This window comes from Parambassis ranga, chromosome 5 (genome assembly GCF_900634625.1).
Source record: "Parambassis ranga chromosome 5, fParRan2.1, whole genome shotgun sequence".
Lineage (NCBI taxonomy): Eukaryota > Metazoa > Chordata > Actinopteri > Ambassidae > Parambassis > Parambassis ranga.
In genome coordinates, this window is record NC_041026.1 from 5,673,938 (window position 1) to 5,695,066 (window position 21,129).

Below are 21,129 nucleotides of genomic sequence, written 5' to 3' on the forward strand. Positions count from 1 at the left end.
GATTGAAATTAAACTGGATACAGCCGGATTCTAGGTGTTCAAAAAACACATCTGGATTGATCTTGATGCGGCCGAATCCTGCTTAAGCCACATTTTTTTCCCCAGTGTGAATTGGGGTATTAGAGGAGTCTGGGTTTTTGCTTTGCCTCCATGTCAGTGTGAGCTTGATCAATTGAATCGCGGCCATTTTGTGTACTTTCTGAATCATCTATCAGTCAGGTGTGATCAGCTGCATGACCACAGGTCCACTTCAGTCCAACCTGAGAAGCACACAGGTCAGGGGAACGTAGAACATGAAGCAGCATTCCTCTGCCGCCTGAAACAAAACACACACTGTTAACTTGAGAGAGGAAGCGATGATGAGTTAGACAGTGTCTACTCACACGCTGGTGTTCATCCATGTGACTGAGCTGGTTGAATAGTTGGTGTTGAGATTTTGATTTTCCTCTCCTCTCCGTTTTACTTTTCCTTCACTTCCACTCATCACCTTTTTTTGCTTTTTTTGTTTTAAAATTCTAACGGCGTAAGTGACCCAGGAGCCGCGCTCTCCTACGGGGGTCACAGCACCAGAACTTCCCCCAGAAAGAGCTTATCCATCTGTGGCATCATTGTCCCCTCAGTGTGTAACCAATGAAAGGCCGTTTAAGGACAACACACACCAGGAACCAACGGAGCAAGACAGCGGTTTACACACACACACACACACACATGTAGCCGTCGGTTGCATTTTGGTGTGAGCGTGGGAGCTTTTTTCTTTTTCCATCTCGGCTGCTCCCCTCCTCCCGCCCTGATAAAGAAGGCCTTGTGTGAGCGTGGGTGTGAGGAAGGGAGGAGAGCCTTGCAAGGCTCAGACTTGGAGGCCAGAGGTTGATGATGGGTGTGTGTTTCTGTATGGAAGAGTGAGAGATGGGGGAGTATTTGTCAGGAGTGCACCATAGATGCAAGAAAACGCTGCTTTGTTTCAACCCAGTCATTGGTCAAGCCTTCAGTCGTCCCATGATTGTTGTTTGAAAATAACTTCTGGACTTTAGGAAAGAAGGGGATCAGATGAATTATGGTGACTTCAGATTGGGCAATGTTTGTGTTTGCATAGTAGACAGCTGACTCACTGATTTCTCACAGTTGTTATTTATTTGCATCTTGAAACACTCACAGTTTCACACCACACTGAATGGCTCCTTAATAAAACTCCAAGAACAAGGATGGATTCTTGGACCAAATGGCTCCATCCTCAGCTCCCACTCAACTGCCACTAAGATTAAATATAAACCAAAGGAAAAGACACTTCCTTAGGCCTTAATCTGTGACTGTAGACTGAAAATGTGGGCAGTGTCAACGTTTGTGATATTTTTTTCCTCATGCGGTACATGTGGTGCACTGAAACACAAACAACGGTGCTTTTGTTCCCTTAGTTTTGCCCCAACCTCTGCTTCCTGTAGTCCCTTCATGGCAGAACTGCCATGGTAGGGATGTCCTGTTAAGGTTTTTTTGCCTCCGAGTCATTTGATTTTGAGTATCTGCCTATACCGAGTCCCGATCCGATACTTTTAGAATTCTCTACAAAGGCGACTGGCAGGTCGCTCATTGTGCTGCTGTGATGTCCTGCGCCTTTGCGCTGTCACAGGGCTTATAAATGTGTCAACAGGGCTTACCGCATCAACTGCCCCTTTGCACGGGTAATACTTCCACAAACTGCATCATCCCAGTCTCGAACCCTGGACCTCTCACACCCAAACAAACAATCGTACCCCTACACTACAAACCAGAGAGCCATCCTGTGCAGGATTAATCTGGGGAAACGCATAACGTTGACAGCCCTAATACATATCCGAGTCCTGATCGGGAGGTAATGTCCGATTCTGATTGAGTCTGAAACCATGTAATCGGGCCCGATTTCCGATCACGTGATCGTATCAGGACATCTCTAGTAAAAGGCACGATGGTGTGACGGCAGGTCATTTTATGGTGGCAGTGGAGTGATTCACTGGACAGAATCAAAGGCCAAATGAAGGCATGCACGTTGAAAGCTTAAAGAACTAAGCTGCATCAGACTGTGTAATACATGCAGGTGCATCGTCTGCAAGAAATCATATTGCATGGAATCCAACTGTTGGGTTCTGAGTCTCTGGTAGCCCCCTTTCTCTTCCCACTGTTTATATTTCCTTCACATTCTTTGGGTCAAACACAGTCAGTGACTCAGACTTGTGGGCACGAGCAGCTCTGGGCCACCAGTGGAAATTAAGGTGAATACATATGCTACTAAAACAGTATATGTGGGAGAAACTGGGCTCCGCCAGAGCCGCAAAGAGAACTGGCAGTGCAACCTCCAGCTCCTTCCATGTTTCCAAATGTGTTTCTCAGGTCAAACTCATGTTTGGGAGGTGGCAGTGATGCTGACATGACCATAAATCTGGTGTGCCTCTTCAGGCTTCCTGATACCGTTGTGTTGTTGGTGGGGTGGGGGGTCTCTGCAGGAGAATGTGCTGACCTGTCAGGGTGATGTTTCCATTTAGGATAGATGTAAATCCCTCCTCATGTGTGTTCTCCACTCTCTCATGAGTGCCACGTGGAGCTCAGTTACCAAACAAAATCCTCCTTTTAAGCTTGTTTCATCCATAACACATTGATTCTGTAAATACTCCTCCGATCCGGCTTCATTGTGTGGACGTAAACAGACGGAGAAACGTTTCCTTTTCTTTTTGTGCTGATTTGTGGATTTACGTGTTTGTACATCTCCACAGTCGAAAGAATTGACACAACTTTTCCCAGACAGTCACTGCCAGTGTCTCTGTGCATCTGTGTGTGTTCTGCATATAAATACAGAGACTTTCTCAGAGAACTACTCATTTTCTCTGTCTCGACCTTTCAGTAATACCATGTTTTGAATGAATGAATGTTTAGGCACAGCTGAGTTCAGTCACTTCAGCACACATTGCATTGACTCTGAAACTCTTAGGGGTGGTTTTGTTCCACTATTGTCACATTTTTATTAACATAAAAACCAAAAATGTGTGAACTTGAATGTTTTTTCCACACAGCTCCCACAATATTTGCATGTTTACATGTCTCTAGAAACCAGTTTTCCAGCTGTGGAAGGTCTGCAGATCATCCAGACTGCTAGTCACACATGATTTACTGAAGACTGAAGTGCCGAATGTTTCGTTTTTTACAGAATCTGGTGTGAAAGCTTTATTTTTGTGGAAGACAACCTCGTAAACATACAATTATGAGACTATTTGTGACTGTTAACATGAACACACACAGATGTGTACTGTTGAAGAACTTGACTACTGTTTAATACCGAATTGCAGACGTTGGCTGTGTTAATCATCTGTGTTAAATCTGCACACACACACACACACACACTGCACCGCACTGTTAATGATCTACAGGCTGGAGCTGATCGTTTCAGGTTTTGATAAAGAGGCTATTGTTCCGAGCAGTCTGCTGTGTGTCAGGTGATAGCTAAGCGATGACAACCTGTGACCAGCATGGGGATTCCCGTGTTTTTTTTTTTTTCCAGGGCACAGTCATGGGCACTGCACCACTAAAACACACACTTACACACACTTGAGGCCATGAAGTCACCCCTCAAATCTAAATATAAAAGGGTGTGTCTGACCTGTGTGTGTGTGTGTGTGTTGCAGCACAGAGAGGGCATTCTTCTCAATCTCCTTCTGGGGTGACCTCACCCTGTCTGGACATCCCACAGCAGCAGCATGGCACACACACACACAGTCGCAGACATGTAGGTCAGACTGGAGTGAAACTGAGCTCTGAAACTGGCACAGAAACAGTTTGAAGCAGAGAAGAATAAAGCTTATTATCAGAAAATAATAACCACCGATGCACTGGCACCAGACTTGTTTTTGTCTCTGTGTACAGGACGTGCATTTCTGTGGAGTATTTATAACAGTTCGACACATGACAAGTGGCACATGTTGCTTTCTGCAGCGAGAGACTAAATGAAATACACACCCCTGATTCTTAAGTGTTATTTTGCCTTTTTAATTTTTACTTCCTGGACACATTTCTCATTTGAAATGTGACCTTAAATAGTCCTAAAGTTCCTGTGGTCAAAAAAAACGAATGCTGCGATTGCTGCTATAGCAACAGGTGCCAACACGACTATGTACAGTGTTCCACAACAGGACTTTACGTGATTTTAGAGTCCAGGTCCAAGTATGTTTTCCTTTCAGGGCTTTTGCTTTTTCAGGGCACAAGATGAAAAAAGTCCCTAGTAGGATAAGAGGCCTTTGAGGACCCTTTTTTGAGAAGAAAAAGTACCTCATAGGTGATTTTTGGTTTGTAGGATCTACTGGACTATTGCAAATCTTTCTGCATAGCAGGAACTTCACCCATGAAACCTCTTTTAGGGGTAGTGCCAGGCTGCAGGAGCTTCACCTGTAGGAGACAGGACAACAACAACATGCAATAGCATCAGACAACCATACATTTTGCTAACTTCAAGCATTGCTCATCCGTTTGTAGAAAGTTGGCCCTGGTGTCTGGAAAGAAGTGATGTCAAACTGCTTCCTCCCCCTCCTGGGTCGAGAACTTTTGTTTTAATGACCTCATCAGCCACACACAGAAACATGCATCTGCCATAATAAACTCTCTAATTATGGCCCACATACCTGCTCGATGGGGTTAAGTTTATAAAACCCACAGGTGTGTGTGTGTGTGTGTGGCAAATTACAGCCTGTTCCCTGAGGTCATCTCCTCCCTCGCCTCTTTCTTCTCTGTTGCTTCCTCTTGCTCATCCCTGCCCGTCCTCCTTTCCTTCTTTCCTTCATCATCCTCACCACCTCCCTTCCTTTTTCCTTGCCTCCTTCCCCTTTAAGGATATTTTCTTCACTCCCTCGCTCCACTCCTTTTTTTATCCATGGGAAAATGACAGATTACTTTTCAAGCTTAACAATACACTGATCGTTTTAGCTGTGTGTGTGTGTGTGTTTTAATCCTCCACTAGCACTGTTTATTTCATTGGAGTCTTACATTTATTGCATTGCTGGATAATGAGAGGTCATATTATTGCTGTGTATTTGAGTTTCTTAACCATGCGTGTGGTGTTTTAGGAACTCTCTCAGTGTGTGTGTGTGTGGGAACAGTGGTCCTCATTGTAAGCAGTGTTAAACATTCCACCACTCAAGTGTGGTTTGTTTTCATAATGAAAAACTCATTAGAAACAAGTGAACATAAACAATATGTCAAATGCACTCAGCTCCGTGCGGCTGTGTGTGTGTGTGGTTTTGGAATATGTGTGTGTTTATAGCTTTAATACAAAGAGAAACAGTGTGATGTGCATTGCACTTACTTCCTCTCCCCGTGTGGAGACATGACATGACCAAATGTGTGTGTTGCTTTGACCCTTTTACACTGAAATGAGTGTTTATAGGTGGTTTTTATATGCTCATATGTTAGCGGGTCTTTGGTTTGTACAGTGTGAAAGTGTTAAAGTGGATCAGAACCGATTAAATGGGTGCAAATCTCACCGAAACACTTTGAAGCTCTTCTGCTTCAACATCCAAGCCTTGGACTGGATTCCAGTCCACCTTAAACAGTTTCAAACACAGAAACGCAGACACGACTGACATGAAAACCACTTCATATGGTTCACCACTTGATGGTTTTCCAGATTTTAGAGTGTCATTACAGCAGGATCACATTTTAAAATATTAACCTTTTGAAGTCAGAGTTGGTGTCCAGCATTGGGCCAAGGAGAAAGCAGGAGTTAATATATGTGAGCTCTGGATTTATGTTTGAGTTGGCTGACGGGGCAGAGAGCCCTGCTGCGTGTCCGTAAAAACCCCAACACCGTGAAATCAGACCTGTGTTTCCATGACAGCCATTCCTTTGATTTTCACAGCATTACAAGTAAAAAGAATCAATGAATGAGTGATGCAGGGAGGGGCAGGTCTGCTCTGCGTTTCCACACTATGTAATCAGGAATTTGTTCCTCTATATATGCCCCTGAAGCATCTTTAAACAGCTGTTATACTGCTGAATTCACCTGGGTTTAATATATATATATATATATATATATATATATATATATATATATATATATATATATATATATATATATATATATATATAGCAGCGTAGCTAATAACACTAAAATATAAATATACACCCACTTTGATCCAAAATGAGATATTTAGTGCACAGAAATTTGGACAACACCTTATAATAGATACCCACCAATTAGACGTTTACATCCTCAGCTTCCTGAGTAAACCAGTGTCACTTTTGGTAGACCAGTGTGTACACAAGAAACCTGTTTTAAGGTGTTTCAGACCACAAGTTTTGTGAGAGGCTTTTCTTTTAAGAGCAGCCCACAGTCTCAGACTCTGAAAATCCCTCTTTAGGACTTTTAGTTGTTGCAGTGTAGCATGTGTTGCATCTCCACACACACTTTGGTTTGCTAGCATACCACTTTTACACCAAAATGAGTGTGTATACACCCTCTGCTTGATTGATTGCTTGATTTGGCTCAGGAATAAATGCTGATTGTTTCCACTGTTGACAAAACCCAGATGTAAGTTGGCCTTTCCACAGTGATATTAGCGCTTATACAGTATGCAAGTTTACCCACATTTTATCAGTTAGGATGTGGGTCATAGTGGGATGTTGGTCCAGTGTGAAGCTAAGCTAAGCTAAGCTAAGCTAAGCTAGTGGTTCTTAGCCATAGAAATAATGTAAACGATATCTGCTCACAGTGATAACAGAATGGTGTATTACAGGTATTTTCTTTATCATGGTCACTAGCATGTTAGCATGCTAACAGTTGCTAATAAGCAAAAAATGAAATCTAAAATGGATAGGAGGGACAATGGATTGCTTGCATTTGGTCATACAAGTGTGTGATTCAACCTCTGGGAAACATGCAGCTGCACAAAAGGCTGATCCAGTGGTGGACTATGTGGGATATAAAAGTTATGAGCATGTTGTTCCAGCACTTTTCTATATGTTGGAATAAAACCACATAAAAGCAACATAAAAAATACGCTCTGCCTTTTTTCTCTTCCTGTTGGTGGTCCGGTCAGTCATTTGGTCAGTCCCCCTCCTGTGTGTGTGTGTGTGTTCTTGCATGTCTTGTATTTCTTTCATCTCTTTCTTCTCCTCATGAGTGATTTATGGCCGAGTTCAGATCTCACACCACCACTGCACCGCAACCTCGTCAATGTTTCACTTCTCTGAAACATCCCTGCAATGCTTTAACAGCTCCGGCTTCACCACTTTGTGACCCGCACTCACCACTGTGCAAAACACACACACAGAGTCTATTACGGAGGAATGTGATGGGATTCTGTGGGGATGTTTGGAACAGCTTGTTTTGGAGATGCTCTTTTAGGGCGGCGTTGCCATGGAGACGGAGACAGTTTCACAAAAATGTCTCCAAAAAAATTGGTTTTAAAGAGACGGCTTGGCAGAGAGGACGCCTCTCTGAGTGACTTTTTTTTATTCCTACCATGAGGTTCTTCTCTGTGTCTTAACGTGAATGTCCCTCTGTTTGCCTTCCAACTTTTTCTCTCTTTTATCTCAACCACTCTTTTTTTTGTCTCGTCAGATCGAAGATGGAGGGAAGGCTGCCCACTGCAACAAGCTGAAGGTTGGCGACGAGCTCATTAACATAAACGGATCCGCCCTCTACGGCAGCAGACAGGAAGCCCTCATCCTCATCAAGGGATCATACCGGATCCTGAAGCTCACAGTCAGAAGGTAAACAGACCGTAGAACGATGTTGTTGACAACACTCACAGAGGTGGGAGGGGAAGGAAGGTGACAAAGGCGAGCCAAATATGCACATAAAAGCAGATGCAGAATGTTTGACAGGAGGTCACCTTTAACCTTTGGGGTGTCCAAAAGGAAAGCTGAAAGGACACACAGACATAATTTATAAATGCTTGTCTTAGTCGGCACATGAGGAGCACCCTGCACCTTAAAACCTCACTGAGTCTTGGCCCAGGGAGCAGAACTAATGGCAGAAACATTTGCACTGTGTGAGCCAAGGTCCGGTTGGCATCTTAACATGGATCAGAACATGAAGGGTGAAGGCTGCTGCACCAAAGTCACATTTAAACTCTCAAGGTTATTTTGTTAGATACGTTTGTTTGCTGGATTTTTGCCATCCATTCAGAAGTCTTTCAGTATCAGTAAACCCCTCTGGACCTTGTGCTGTTGCCACTTAGTGGATAAAAGATGAACCACAGCAGAAAACATTCTAAATCCAGTCCTGCTTTGTGAAGAGAGAGAAGAAATGTTTCACTTTTTCCATACCTTGTGTTGTGTTTATCAATATTTCTGTCATACTTTCCATAATTCCTGCCACGATTAAGCCTTAAACCTCAGCGTGGAAGATTTTACGGGTGTTACATCTATTACTTTGTCTTCCTGGATGGCTTCAGACAGCTGTTTGGCAGAAGCACGCCTTGTTTCTGGCCTCGAAACCTGATCGGCCATCCAGCACTCAGAACTTTTCTGGGATTTCTGCTCCTGTCTGATGCTGCTGTTAGGGAGCGTTAACACAACATGTACATTCACTTTCACACACACACACACACACACACACAGACTGATAAGAGGACAGACAGACAGACAGGAATGTCACTGGTTATGAGAATCGTACCCAGTTAAATCCATTCTGTGTGTGTGTCGGTGTCTGGTATTTGCTGCATGTCTGACTTACAGGGGCTTTCCCAGTGTGTGTGTGTGTTCGTGTGAAGACATCAGAGTACATACATGATACATACATGTAACATAGCACTTCTTAGAAAATACATTTAAGAAGCTAGTGTAGCTAAAACATATTAAAATTTTAAAATTAAAAAATATTTTCCTTCCATTAAGCCTTAAAGGAACCATGTGTAATGTGTGTCTCCCCCTTCTGGCAGTGACAGTAATTGCATCAACACTATTGGTCAACCTACATCATAGATTATTGTCATGTAAATATTGAAATTTCTTTGTAGTTTTGTGCAGAACACAAGGTTTCTAAAGCCAGTAGTGTTAGCTAGTCGGTGTCGTTCTTTGTCGCTCTGTAGTTCTTCTTGTCGGTTTTCCACTAACGGTAACCTTTAGGGCCTGTTTTGATTCAGAGTTTCGTTAGATGTGTACGTCGTTCGTGTTTCTCCATCTGCTCCCATAAAAAGAAGCTGTTTGTTTAGTTTTTTTTTTAGTTTTAGTTGCTCTTATTATGGCTGCCCACACATAAATTACTCGCTTTCATTGACAAGTGACTGACACTAATAACCAATCTTAGCTTCGGCGTTAGGTGGGGACGTCGTTGCACTTTGACCTTGACTCTTTGCCAATCACGTCACAACGTTCCAACCACCAGTCTGGCGTTAGTCATTACTGTAGGAGCCCTCTGGAAGGTCCTGTAGAAGTCTGCTGCCAAACACACAAACACATTCACTTGCTTTCATAGGGATGATGAAATGCTCACATTTGCACACTTGGCACTTCTTGTATAGTTTTAACAGTGGAACAAGAGCCCTTACTCAAAAGCCAGAACTTGTTACCACCTCTTTTAATAACAAGAGGGGGATTGTTGGAACAGAGATGGCATGTGAATGTGAATGGGCGACCCTGGTTCTTATTAGGTCTTTGATAGGAAGATGTGTAAAGGCATGACATCCTGTGTGTGTGGAGGAAAGGTCAACAGGATCTTTCTAAATGTAGAAGTTAAAAAGTCAAAAGTATGAAAGATTTTTTTTTTAAAGTGTTATCACCCAGAGATATCATCATTTTGAATCCAGGTAAGGTTGCTCGTCCTGGCTCATCTAAATATTAGCGATAAAATGGGGCATTTTAACATGAAGGTCTTGTTTTTTTGACCCAGCCTCATGTGGCTGCTCGTGGACTTGCAGTTTTTTGCACTTCTCTAGAACTGCCTGTAGGTAGCAATGTTGGCATTTGAGTTTTTAGGCCCCGTCCACACAGACGAAGCCGTTTACATTTCCAAAACGTTCTCCATAAAGACGGCGTTGTTTCAGTAAATGTGTGTGTCCACACGAATCTGCACAAACCGCTGAAAATGCTGTAGTACATATGCCAGGCCTGTGAGTGGCGCTGTAACGCTACCACAGGAGCACTCCAAAAAAGAGAGAAGACAACACGGGGCATGCGCACAAAACTCATGCCATGTAAACAGATAAAAGAAGTAAAAACGTCTTAGTTATTGTCCACTTGCTGCTCGCTGTGTTAGCAGAGGAGCAGAAGAGTTTGCTGTTAAAAGCAAAAACAAGCTCCGTAGTTTGTTGTTGTTTGTCGGAGTGAGTGCATGAGGGTTGAGGGGGAGGTGGAGCTGTGTCGCCATCAAGTAGCGTTTTGGGCGTCCACGCGGAGACACGGAGATGGCTTTTTCAAACATATCCACCCTGGGACCTGTTTTCTAAAGTTGTTGTTTCCGCATCTCTGAAACACTGAAACGACACAAAACGCGCATGCAGCCATTTTCGTCTCCAAGTGGACGGGCCCTTAGTATTTCAGTTAATGGTTTGATAATGACTGAAGAGCTCCCACTTGTGGAGAATCTGCAGGCTGCAAATGGATATACTAGGACTGGTACACCAACCTGCTACCATGTTTTATTCAGTGTAACATTTTGTAGTAACATTTTTTAGCAATTTCTTACTAATGTTACTGAAAATTAAAGTTTTTACCAGTTGCTGTGTAGGCTGTCGTTGTAGAGCAGTTCAGGCATCAGAGTGCGAATACCTGGTCTTCCATTATGGCGTCCTTCCATGTGCTTTTCAGCATGTCTGCCAAAGTTTGTGTGTGTTTTTACATGTGTATTAAGGCGAGAAATTATCCTGCGTGCCCTTTCTGTTATTGTAGGCTCAATTAGGAGTGAGGTGACCTAAAATAAGATGAGAAAATAAGATTCGTGGATTTTGGTGCTCTCAGCAGGTTTGTCTTGGAAACATCAGGAAATGACTCACTGGGGTTCCCCTGTACAGGATTTTTACTGCAGCAGCAGTGCTTTTGAATAGATGGCCTGTTCAGATGATGGACACGAGGCAAGGAAAATGTACATAGTGGATTTAATTATGTGATGTAAATGCAGTGGGAGGAAATGTGGAGCTGGCGAGGAGAGATGTGATTTAAAAACGGTGCTTTTGTGCAACACTTCTATTAAACTCATATGTTATGTGACAGGGTTTCCATTACATTCATAAATGAGTTGATTCTTCTGTTTGTGGGGGTAGAGCAGAAGTTTTTTACCATTGTTGGTACTTTAAATAAATTCAATTCAGTTCAGAGTGGCATTGTCCTCCTCTGCTGAAAGATGTGCAGGCTGAAATAAGGCCTGCAGGCTAAATTTGGCAAACCTCAGGAATTTACTGGCGTTCCCAGCCATTCAGTGGATGGTAGGACAGCAGTGTGTTTGGGTCCACTTTAGTTTTTATTTCATGACTGATGCTTTATGGGTATTTTAACAGGCTAACCGAGGGTGAAAAAGTACCCACACTGTTGTAAACTTGTGTTTTTCTCCTAATTAAGACATCCACTGTCTTAAAGAACACAGTGACTGTTGACTAAGATAGATACGTTTAAGGAGGATTGAGCTTCTCTTGTGGAGTCAGCTTGCTGTAAACAGGTACTTTATGTTTTTTCACTCATCTTTGAGCTTCAGATTGAGGTCCTGGGTTTGGTACTGTACATGTCGTCTCATTATGACATTTCTTGGTGTAAATTTGTAAATTATCACGTTGGCATCTGTGTTTTGTTGCACAGATACCTACCAAAGTTAACATGCTTACCATTGCTCGGATGCACCTCTGTGAATACCACCATGAACCACAAGATGGGTGAGTCAATGTAGCACCTTATTTGGCCTTAGTCCAGCAAGAGATTAAGTTGCAAATTTGGAGTCATTGACATTTATGTCCAGTACAGAAATCACCCAACAACCAGCCTCTGTGATTATCTGGTGGTCACAGGATCAGACCTCCAGTAAATTGGTTGGCTATAAAGGAGAATGTGGTGTAGGGATTCATGCATGATAAGCAAATCCTAGCCTAGTTCTTCTTCTTCTCCCGGGACTATAGATCTGTAGTTTAAAGACTGCTGCAGAGATGTAGCTTAGCAGTGGAGGAGTTTTATGCTAACAGAACGTGCTCAGTGATGCTCACAGTGGTGGCTGCTGTGTTAGGTGCTTGCTTCTCGTTGCTGGTGAAGTAGTGGATTTACTCTGTAGGTTGTGTTTCTGTAGTTTTATACTAATTGGTATCGGGGCTGTTTTACCCGAAACAACAGCGCCCCCCCTCTACTCTCTGTGATCTTTCAGCCCTTCAAGTATTTTTGTTGCTTTTCATATTTTGGGGGATGATTTTTGTTGCGGGGCGGTGGGGGATGTTTTTTTGGCTCGACCTGGAAATGTTTCTCCTATAGTACTTCCTGTTTTCACAGACCTTTTGCCAGCACTGTATGTATGTGTGTGTGTGTGTCAGTGTCGCTCAGTGGAAGAGGCTCTGGAGGACATTCTTCCACTTTGGCGTCATTTCCTGTTCTTCCCGAAGTTTCCTGGCCCTACTTCCTGTCCAGCTTGAAAGCTAATGTGACATTTGTGTGTATGTTTGTGCAACAAGAGGCAAGTTTAATGGGAAGCGAACAAAGACTAAACAGTTTATTTACAGCTGCTGATGGAAGAGGAAGCTGCTCTTTACATGCAGGTGTGCGTGGTTATCTAGACACACAGGCTGTAATAAAAGAGAAGGATTATTGTTCTGCAGTATGGCCGTGTTTTTGTTGTGATGATTGTGAGAAGTGGAAAGTAATGATGCCTTATTATCCACCGATGCCGATATTGTCTATAGGCTATGAGAGGCATCGGTCGGACTCTACTTTCTGCAGAGTGAGTGGGAATGTTGGACAAAAGCTTGTTCAGATCCCACAGACTGGGTCGGGGGACAAGCAGCGTGAGTTACGTGGCAGCATGGGTGTGCATCAGGAAATTAAAATGATAATTACAAGACAGGCTGACATCATGTTTGATGGTCTGACAGCGTAAACAGGACTTTATGACAAGGTTCTTTCATCTGTGCTCGCTCTTTCATCTACGCTCCACATTAGCTAAACATAAAAGAAGACTAAAAGAAGATGAAAGGATGGAAACGGGGAAAGTTCTGAGGGATATAGGTGAAATAAAACCTTAACATTCCAGCTAAGCTGCTTGCAGTGATGTCTGTATATGTGATAGTGTTGATGATGGATAAAATCCTACATCTTTACCTCCTGTTTGTTGGTTTTCACTTGAAACATTTGTCTTCCTGGAGAAGAGAGAACCTCCAGCAGCTCTTCTCCAGCTACGTGCTGAGTCGCTCTTGTTGTTTTTTTTTTGTTTGTCTTGTTGCTTCTTTCAGATATTTTTTGGGCCCAGAAACACATAAAACACACACACACTTCTTCTGATTGTTTGGAATTTTACCGCAGACAGATGGATGGGCAGAAAGTGCACACTAATAAACACACACACACACACACACACACACACATCCCCTTGTTTGGGTTTTTTTCCACCACATGGTCCCTGGAGACCGGGGCAAGACTGAGGTCTGCGGTGCCAAGAACCATGAAACACAATAGTCTGCCCCCCCCCCCCCCCCCCCCCCCCCCCCGTCAGTTCTTCCCAAACTGAACAATAGACATTCCTGGCATTCCTTAAGACCTCTTCCCCACACACACACACACACACATGGGCAATCCTGGCTCTGATTAGAGCCCTGACTGATGAAGATTGTGGTTATGATACTGTTAAATCTGCCATGATCATCGATGATTCATAATGGCTGTAATAGTTTTTTTTATTTGATAAATACATGCAAACAGTACCACAGCATTGGTCTAACTGATATTTAACATCGCTGTTATCAGTGTGTGTGTGTGTGTGTGTGTGTGTGTGCGCCTTGTCTATGCGTGTGGTCTGCTACAGTTCGTCTGTCTGCTCTGGCCTGGTTTTTATTAACTGGTCCATTAAACCGCAACTCCATGATACATGACACTGCTCTGACTCTACAGACACACACACACACACACACGGAGATGGACAACGTCGATGTTTTGTGTGTGCGTCCAGATTGTTTGGAACGTGCCATCAGCTCCTATTACAATTTTTAATTTCAGACATTTCTTCCTGCTCCTAAATGTTTCATGTTTAGTCTGTTAACAGCAGGGGAAGTGGTGTTAATAGATGGAGGGAAGACAAAAAACAACAAAACAAGCTGGGTTATAAGGTCTCACTTAAGAACTGACTAACAGTCAGAGCATGATGTGTGTGTCTTTTATTAAGTTTTAGTTTTATGTTGACATTCAGATTACAGTCAGTGCTGCAGGAAGCACCATGAATTAATCCAATCCGCGGGACGTGTGGTCAGGAGCTGACGCAGGAGGACGTTAGAAACTTGCCAGATCTAATCAATTCTTTGCTCACATGGTTCTTCAGCTCTTCCATTCCTGTGTGATTGTTTTGCACTGTAAATCAGCTGATACTGATTTCTTCCAGTGTGTACTCTTCACTTTAGACCCACACGTCAGCACCTTTCGGTGCTGTTGTTAATCTGCAGACTTTGATTCTGACTCACAGCAGCTGTCATGTTGTTATTATGGACAGACACTTCACTGCTGTCTGTGCCTCTTCCCTCCTTAAAGTAATATTCACCGTTATTTTTTTTAACTGTTTATCGGCACAAAATGAGCCTATTTTGTTGATGTTTGCAGCTCATGATGTCCTCTACTAAAATCACTTTTCATTTTCTTAACACACACACACACACAAACACACACTTAATCTAAGGGATCAAGCGGTCACAAACAGCACATTGTGCTGCTGAGTCTTAACTGGACTTCACCCTTCCTGCCATCAAACTCTGGTATGAGCCTAGTCTCACTGTACTGATTACCTGGTATGTAAAATGTCTGAGTGTGTGTGTGTCTATGAGAGTTTAACCCTGGATGTACCTGGCATATCAGCATGTGTGTGTCTACACATGTCTACAAGTGTGTTTGTCATTCAGAAATCCATAATCACGGGTGATGAGGGACCTGCAAGGGAAACAAACAGGGGTCTGATTGCATGCAGACACACACACACACACACTAGAGAGACCCATAAAGCAAACAAATAGATTCTAATCAGGCTAACACAAAGGGATAGAGGGGAGGAGGTGAGGCTGTTTAGGCTTTCTAGCATAGTTAACCCCTCACCCTTAAAGAGACGGCAGAGAATTTAAGGAATCTGCTCCCATGCATGTACTACACACACACACACACTTTCATGGAGTCTGCAGGAGATATAAGTCTACAGGAAATCCTTTGAAGCCTGCTGAGGGCCTCATGTTATTAAGTGTCTGCCGTTCTGTGGTTGGTTAAACTTTAACACCGCTAATGTCGGACACTCACACCTCTTGGAAGTTTGCTCTGCGAGGTTCAAGTCTGGTCAAAATATTTGAGGGAACAGCGTCACTGATACAGTCTTCTCACTTTAACCAGACACTGCTGAAGGTGCCCTCTCATGTCACATGCTGATTTTTATCAGCTGCGGCTAATAAACGTTAAATCCGAGTCGGTCATACCACACAATGTTGTGTCTATTTAGGCTTTCTACATCTCACCTGTCAGACCTGGTTAACATCTGTGTTGTGTAGTGTGAAATTGGCTGGATGGATATGAAAAGAGAGGAAATTTGACCCTTAAGAAAGTCATTTAGAGGGAAAAAAATGCTGTAAATGTAACATCTGTGTGATTAGTAACCTCTAATGGATGCAGTTTTTTGATGCTAGTTAGCAGTTGCTAACGTTAGCTGTAGTAAAACTAAGCTGTCATGCTGCAAAATACCCATTGGACCAGGCGTTTGCATGGAGATGGACACAGAATTTGGTCAGCTCGGTACCCAAACTTGGCACAGCTGCTCTCATATTTGCCATTTACAGGATGAGACAATAATGTGACTTTATCAGCAGAGTGCTGCACTCTTGTACTCTCTCTCTCTCTCCTGTTCATCCATCACCTCCACTCTTTTGTGTCTGTAATTATTCTTCAGCTGACCTCCCATCCTCTCTTACAGTCCCTCTTCTTTCACCACATTTTGTTTTTCTCGTCTCTCCGCCAAAGTGAAAAAGTCCCCTTGTCTGTCCAGCGGTCTCTACTTTCTTTACTCTTTCGATCTCTTTTTCATGCTCTGCAAACACACATGCACGCTAACACACACACACACACACACACACACACACAAGGAAGTACCTCTGCATTTTTCCCTCCGTCAAACAATAACAGTGTGGAACTCTGGGTATTATTTTAGCAGCCGTCCACCTCTTTATCTGCTCTCCACAATACTTCCTCTCTCACTGACTCACACATCCTGCTTGGGAGGGGGCGAGAGAGGCAGGGAAAGAATGAGATGGGAGAGAGAGAGAGAGAGAGAGAGAGGGAAAGAGGGGAGGGAGAGAAATGCAGAGTGCAGGAGGGAGAAATAGCCATGTTGTGTCTTCCAGCAAGAGGAGCAAGGGAGGAGAAAGAGAGGAAAAGGAGGGAGAGGGGATGTGAGGATCGTTGGTTGTTTTTACTCTCTTGGTCCGAACCTGCCACTTACTTCAGTCCTTCACATGGACATCAGCGCTCTGACCTGGACTTCACTCACAAGTCTTCACCGTTCGACCTGGTTGTAGGTGGAGATTCTTTGTTGTTGTCCCGTCCTTTGAACTTGAACTGAGGGATGCTGGGAGCTCAGGTCTGACTGTGGATGCTTCAGCTTGTGAAGTCTGGTAAGTTTGAAAGCCTCGCATCCATCTGTGGATTTTTGTGTGGACACTGATGCAGAAATCTGTTCTGATTGATTTTTTAATCACTAGTTTTTGTCTGAGCTCAAGTGTGTATGTCTGGCATTGGTCCTGTACTGTGTGTGTGACTCAGATTATGCATGGTGACCTTTGCGGTATCAGTCAGCTGTTGCCGTTTTTGACCATTAAGTGGGACATTCCAGCAGATCCTTTCATAAAGGCTCATTCAGGGCCGCAAGACAAGACAGTTCATCGTCTCTTGGCCTTTTTTGTCTACATCCACTTCTCAGTGTAAGATCCTCAAAGCTTGCACAACACACATTTATAAATAGAAGCCCCTCAAGCTTTGCTAACTTGATTGAATTTCCTGGTTGGTTGCGGTCGCAGTGACACCACAGCAGCGGTCGATTATCCCATTAGCTCAGTTTTCACGTCAAGGACATGTTGTTATCCATCGTATGCCAGTGAATTCTGAAAAACTTGATTCATGTGATTCCTCTTTGCTTGTTGTTGCCAGCTGGGACAGGTAGCCAACTGGGTTACAGTGTCAGAAACAGGAAAGTGGGACTTCTGTGGATTATGTTATTATTATAAAACGTGTCTTGGCTATGTGATACTTCAGTCACTGAGGCCAGAAGTAAAGTAAAAAGCAGCTTTCGGTGTGTTTCCTGTGCCCAATAAATGTTAGTGCCACACACTTTATGGAGCCTCAGTGGATCTTACTGTGTTACTCTTGACAAAAGCTTTGGGAAGCTTTGTTCTTGTTGGAAGTGTGCAGTAGAATTTCTGACTTCTCTCTTCCATGAGTCCAGACAACGTTCATAGAATCAGGTCTGGATCGTTTGTACCAGGAGGCCTCATGGGTACCGATGACAGTTTTTTGTGTTGATAGTAAGACTTTGTGAAGATATAGCCACAAAAAAGAACAACACTGACTCAGTTACACATTACACAGTCTTTGTACAAGCAATACAAAGTCACTAGATCTTTGCATCCTGACATACGACCCCACTATGTGATGTTCAGGAGATTTGAGAGTGTACATGTGAACATGTTGTTGAAGTCACTTTTGGTCACTTTTTTTCTAAATATCTTTCTTGATACTTCCAGTCCTCAAACTCTTCCATGTCTACAATGGATCTGTACATTTAAGTCAGTTGTTCATGTAAAAGATGTTGTGAACTGCTAAAAACAGACCAAAGTAGCATGTGTTGGTAATAAAAATGGACACTTCATGGACACAAAGCTGGTGTTTTTCTGCCTCTCATCATCACTGATCAAATCCCATCTGGAAGGTTCTCACTATCAATCCCAGAATTCATAGGACTCAGGATCATTAACTCTCCTTCAGATTCTGGTCTCTTATGTAGTTTTCACAACAGTAGCTCTCTGTATCAGATTCTTAATTTGAGTTTGTCTAAACTTTGAGAAAAATGTAGGCGGCAGTGGTGAAGTGGTGGTGGTGGTGGGGGGGTTGGTCAGCTAATGTCTGCAGTATATTCAGTAATAGTACTTTGCTTGGTTGAGTGTAGATAGTTCCCACACACTTTCATGCACACATACAATCACAGACGCACATACACAGGCTCTACATAAACTTTCTCAGGGGATAATTTAAGGACGTTGTCAGCGGAGTTGAACAATCAGTCGGACTTTAGATAGAAATCCCTCCAAAGGAGCCAGAACCAGGAAACTAGAGTGTTTATTTTGGAAATGGGTCTCCTGCTCCTGCTTTATCATAAACAATAATACTCAGAAATGTTCCTTTCCTTTCCCTCGTGGTGCCAGGATCCGCATTCTTCTCCCAAAATTGTACCTCCGAATGTTTTCCTGAAGTACCCAGAATAGTCTCACTTTACAGTTTTGCACTTTCAGTTAAAAAAAGCCTTTACAGACCTGGCTTTGAGTTGTTTTCGGGAATGCAACTTTTTATTTTAATTCACCATCCTGTGTGAGCTTCTTTTAAGACTTTAAAGGCAAGTCCAAGTCCAGGAAACTTGGTCAAAATTGAAGGTAGTTCCAGAAAGACATGACAGGTCAAAAACTAGTCCCAAGTCAGTTACAGCATGTTGAAGACAAACAAAGTCAAAATCTTAGAGCGGCATGTCAATTTGGACAAGTCCTGGCAAAGTTCAAGTCTTGTTGGCTCTCAGCTCCATCACATATCAAATCAGTTTGGTCATGTCAATTTTTAACTAGAATGAGGCAAAACCAGGTCACGGTTACGTCGTCTTATTTGTCAGTTAGTTTTGTCCAAGTCCTTGAGAACCTGTTAATGTTTTAGTGGAAGGTTTTGCCTTTAGAAAATGTAACTTTTGTTGATAAAGAGGAGGTAAATCCTCCTATCTCTGTCTTGGCTCGAATACCAGCTCAGGTCTCTGTGGTAGTTTCCAGGTGTTTTTCCATCTAGCAGCAGTATGTGTTAAGTCTAAAAGATATGATTACCATCATAAAGGTCCATTCAGACTCCAGGAAGGTTAAATTTATATCTGGCTGGAGCTGGTGTCTTGCTGTTTTTACATTCAGACAGCAGTTCTGTTCCTCCTTCTGTCTCACACTCATGTCTGCGGGGGGTAGAGTTGAATCTGGCCAGCACATGGGATCGGAAGTCTGTATAAGGGAGTCAGTGAATATCTTGGGATATGCTAGAATGCCTGGCTTCAGATCAGACTGAAGGACTTGCTGTACATGCTAGATGGGTTTTTAATGGCAGTACAGTGGAAGTCCAAACATCATGTAAGGAAGCTGTTTCCACAGGATTTGTGTTGGCATGGCATCACCGCCGTAGGTCTACATTTTGTGCGAGAACTGATGTTCCAAGATACTTACAACTGTGGTTTCAAATGAGGATGTCATCCCAGCCATCAAGCCTGGGTAAATCATATTTAGACTAAATATTGAAATGCTTCAAGCCCTGTAGAGAAGCAAAATGGAAAAAGTGAGACATATAAAAGGGAAATTACATTAGCTGTCAGGGGAAAACTAAGTTATGCTAAAAAATGTTCTTTAAAGTGCTGTGGTAGGGTTTGCTCTAATTATATTTGGTTTATTTGGACCAGATTTTTGTACAGTACATGTCCACATTCTATCCGATGTTCACCTGAGTTCTTTCTTTCTCCACAGACGCAGCGTTCCTCTCATCCGGCCTCACTCCTGGCACCTGGCAAAGCTATCGGAGCTACCCCTCCCTCCCCCTCCCCCTCCTCCTTCATCTCCTCCTCCTCCTCCTCTTTTGCCAACCTGCCTCCCCTCCGCCGACTCCCCCCCTCTCCCCCCTCCTCCTCCTCCACCACTTCCACCTGCCATGCAGCTCCACCCCGGCCCTTACACACTACCCTGGCACACAACTGACAACAGGTGAGGCATCATAAAAATCCAAACTGTTTACGACTCTTGCGGTTACTGGTCTAAGATTTATGATTAACCAATGATGTTCATGGGATTATTAACTGTATCATGGCAGGATTTATTCAGTAAAGCAGTGGTTCCTAACTCCTTCACAGACAAGACAAAAAGCAATCATGTGCAGCAGGTTCAAGTAAATAATAATAGCACGCATAGCAACAGCCTGTTCTTCAGATTGTCTGAGCTTATTTTCTTTTTACACAATGTCAGTGGTACTAACGTCATACTTGACTACCGGCTAGGTCCTTTTGGTTCATGTCTCACTGAATTAAATTATTGACAAATGCTGTAAACAGGTTTAATTAATGCCCATTTAATAACATGGTCAGGACTCCATGTGTTTCAGATTATGTGGTGTGTAGAGACTCACCAACTTTTCTATCGGGTTTAATTTCATATGTGTGAACTGATATAGTTTTTGGGTGTATATCCTCACTTGAACTGCCTTTCAAAAAAAAAAGAAGCCTCATGTGCAGCGGTGGAGCATGTCATACAGTAGGTCTGAGTCACGCACTGTGATCCTAGGACTCTATAGGACGTGAGCCATAAGGGGATTTTCTGGGCCCCTGAAAAAAGCCAACAATCGCTAGGAAACAGGTGACATCACTGTGTTTTAACGTCAACTCTGCCCACGCAGGAAGCTCATTGGTCTATTTTTGGCTTCTATTTAAACATTCCAAAGCGATAACCAGGCAGTCCCCTGGTGACCTGCTCTCTGTCTGTCTGTCTGTCTGTCTGTCTGTCTATTTGGATGTGGAGGCCAGGTGGATGATTTCAGCTGCGGTGATGAATAAGTCACCTCAGCAATTGAGCTGTTCAGACTGTCATGGCAATATCAGATACAGGTCACATTCGTGATTCTAGCCTGCAGTCTGAAGGTAGCCTTACACTCTACACCTATGGTCTGTTATATGTGGACAAAACTGTTGCTTAACACTCA

At 43.2% G+C, this 21,129-nt stretch overlaps 1 protein-coding gene across 3 annotated transcripts in view; it reads left to right on the plus strand.

Moving 5' to 3' along the window:
• The window catches only part of shroom4 (shroom family member 4), a 44,855-nt gene that overhangs the window by 10,332 nt on the left and 13,394 nt on the right, over positions 1–21,129 (plus strand). For 2 of the 3 annotated variants that reach the window (XM_028406787.1, XM_028406786.1), the window contains 2 exons: positions 7,574–7,725; positions 19,908–20,141. In XM_028406787.1, coding sequence (XP_028262588.1) covers positions 7,574–7,725; positions 19,908–20,141 — 386 coding nt within the window. Of the gene's footprint in view, positions 1–7,573; positions 7,726–16,491; positions 16,770–19,907; positions 20,142–21,129 lie in introns of those variants that run through there. The other variant, XM_028406788.1, reaches the window with a different exon arrangement.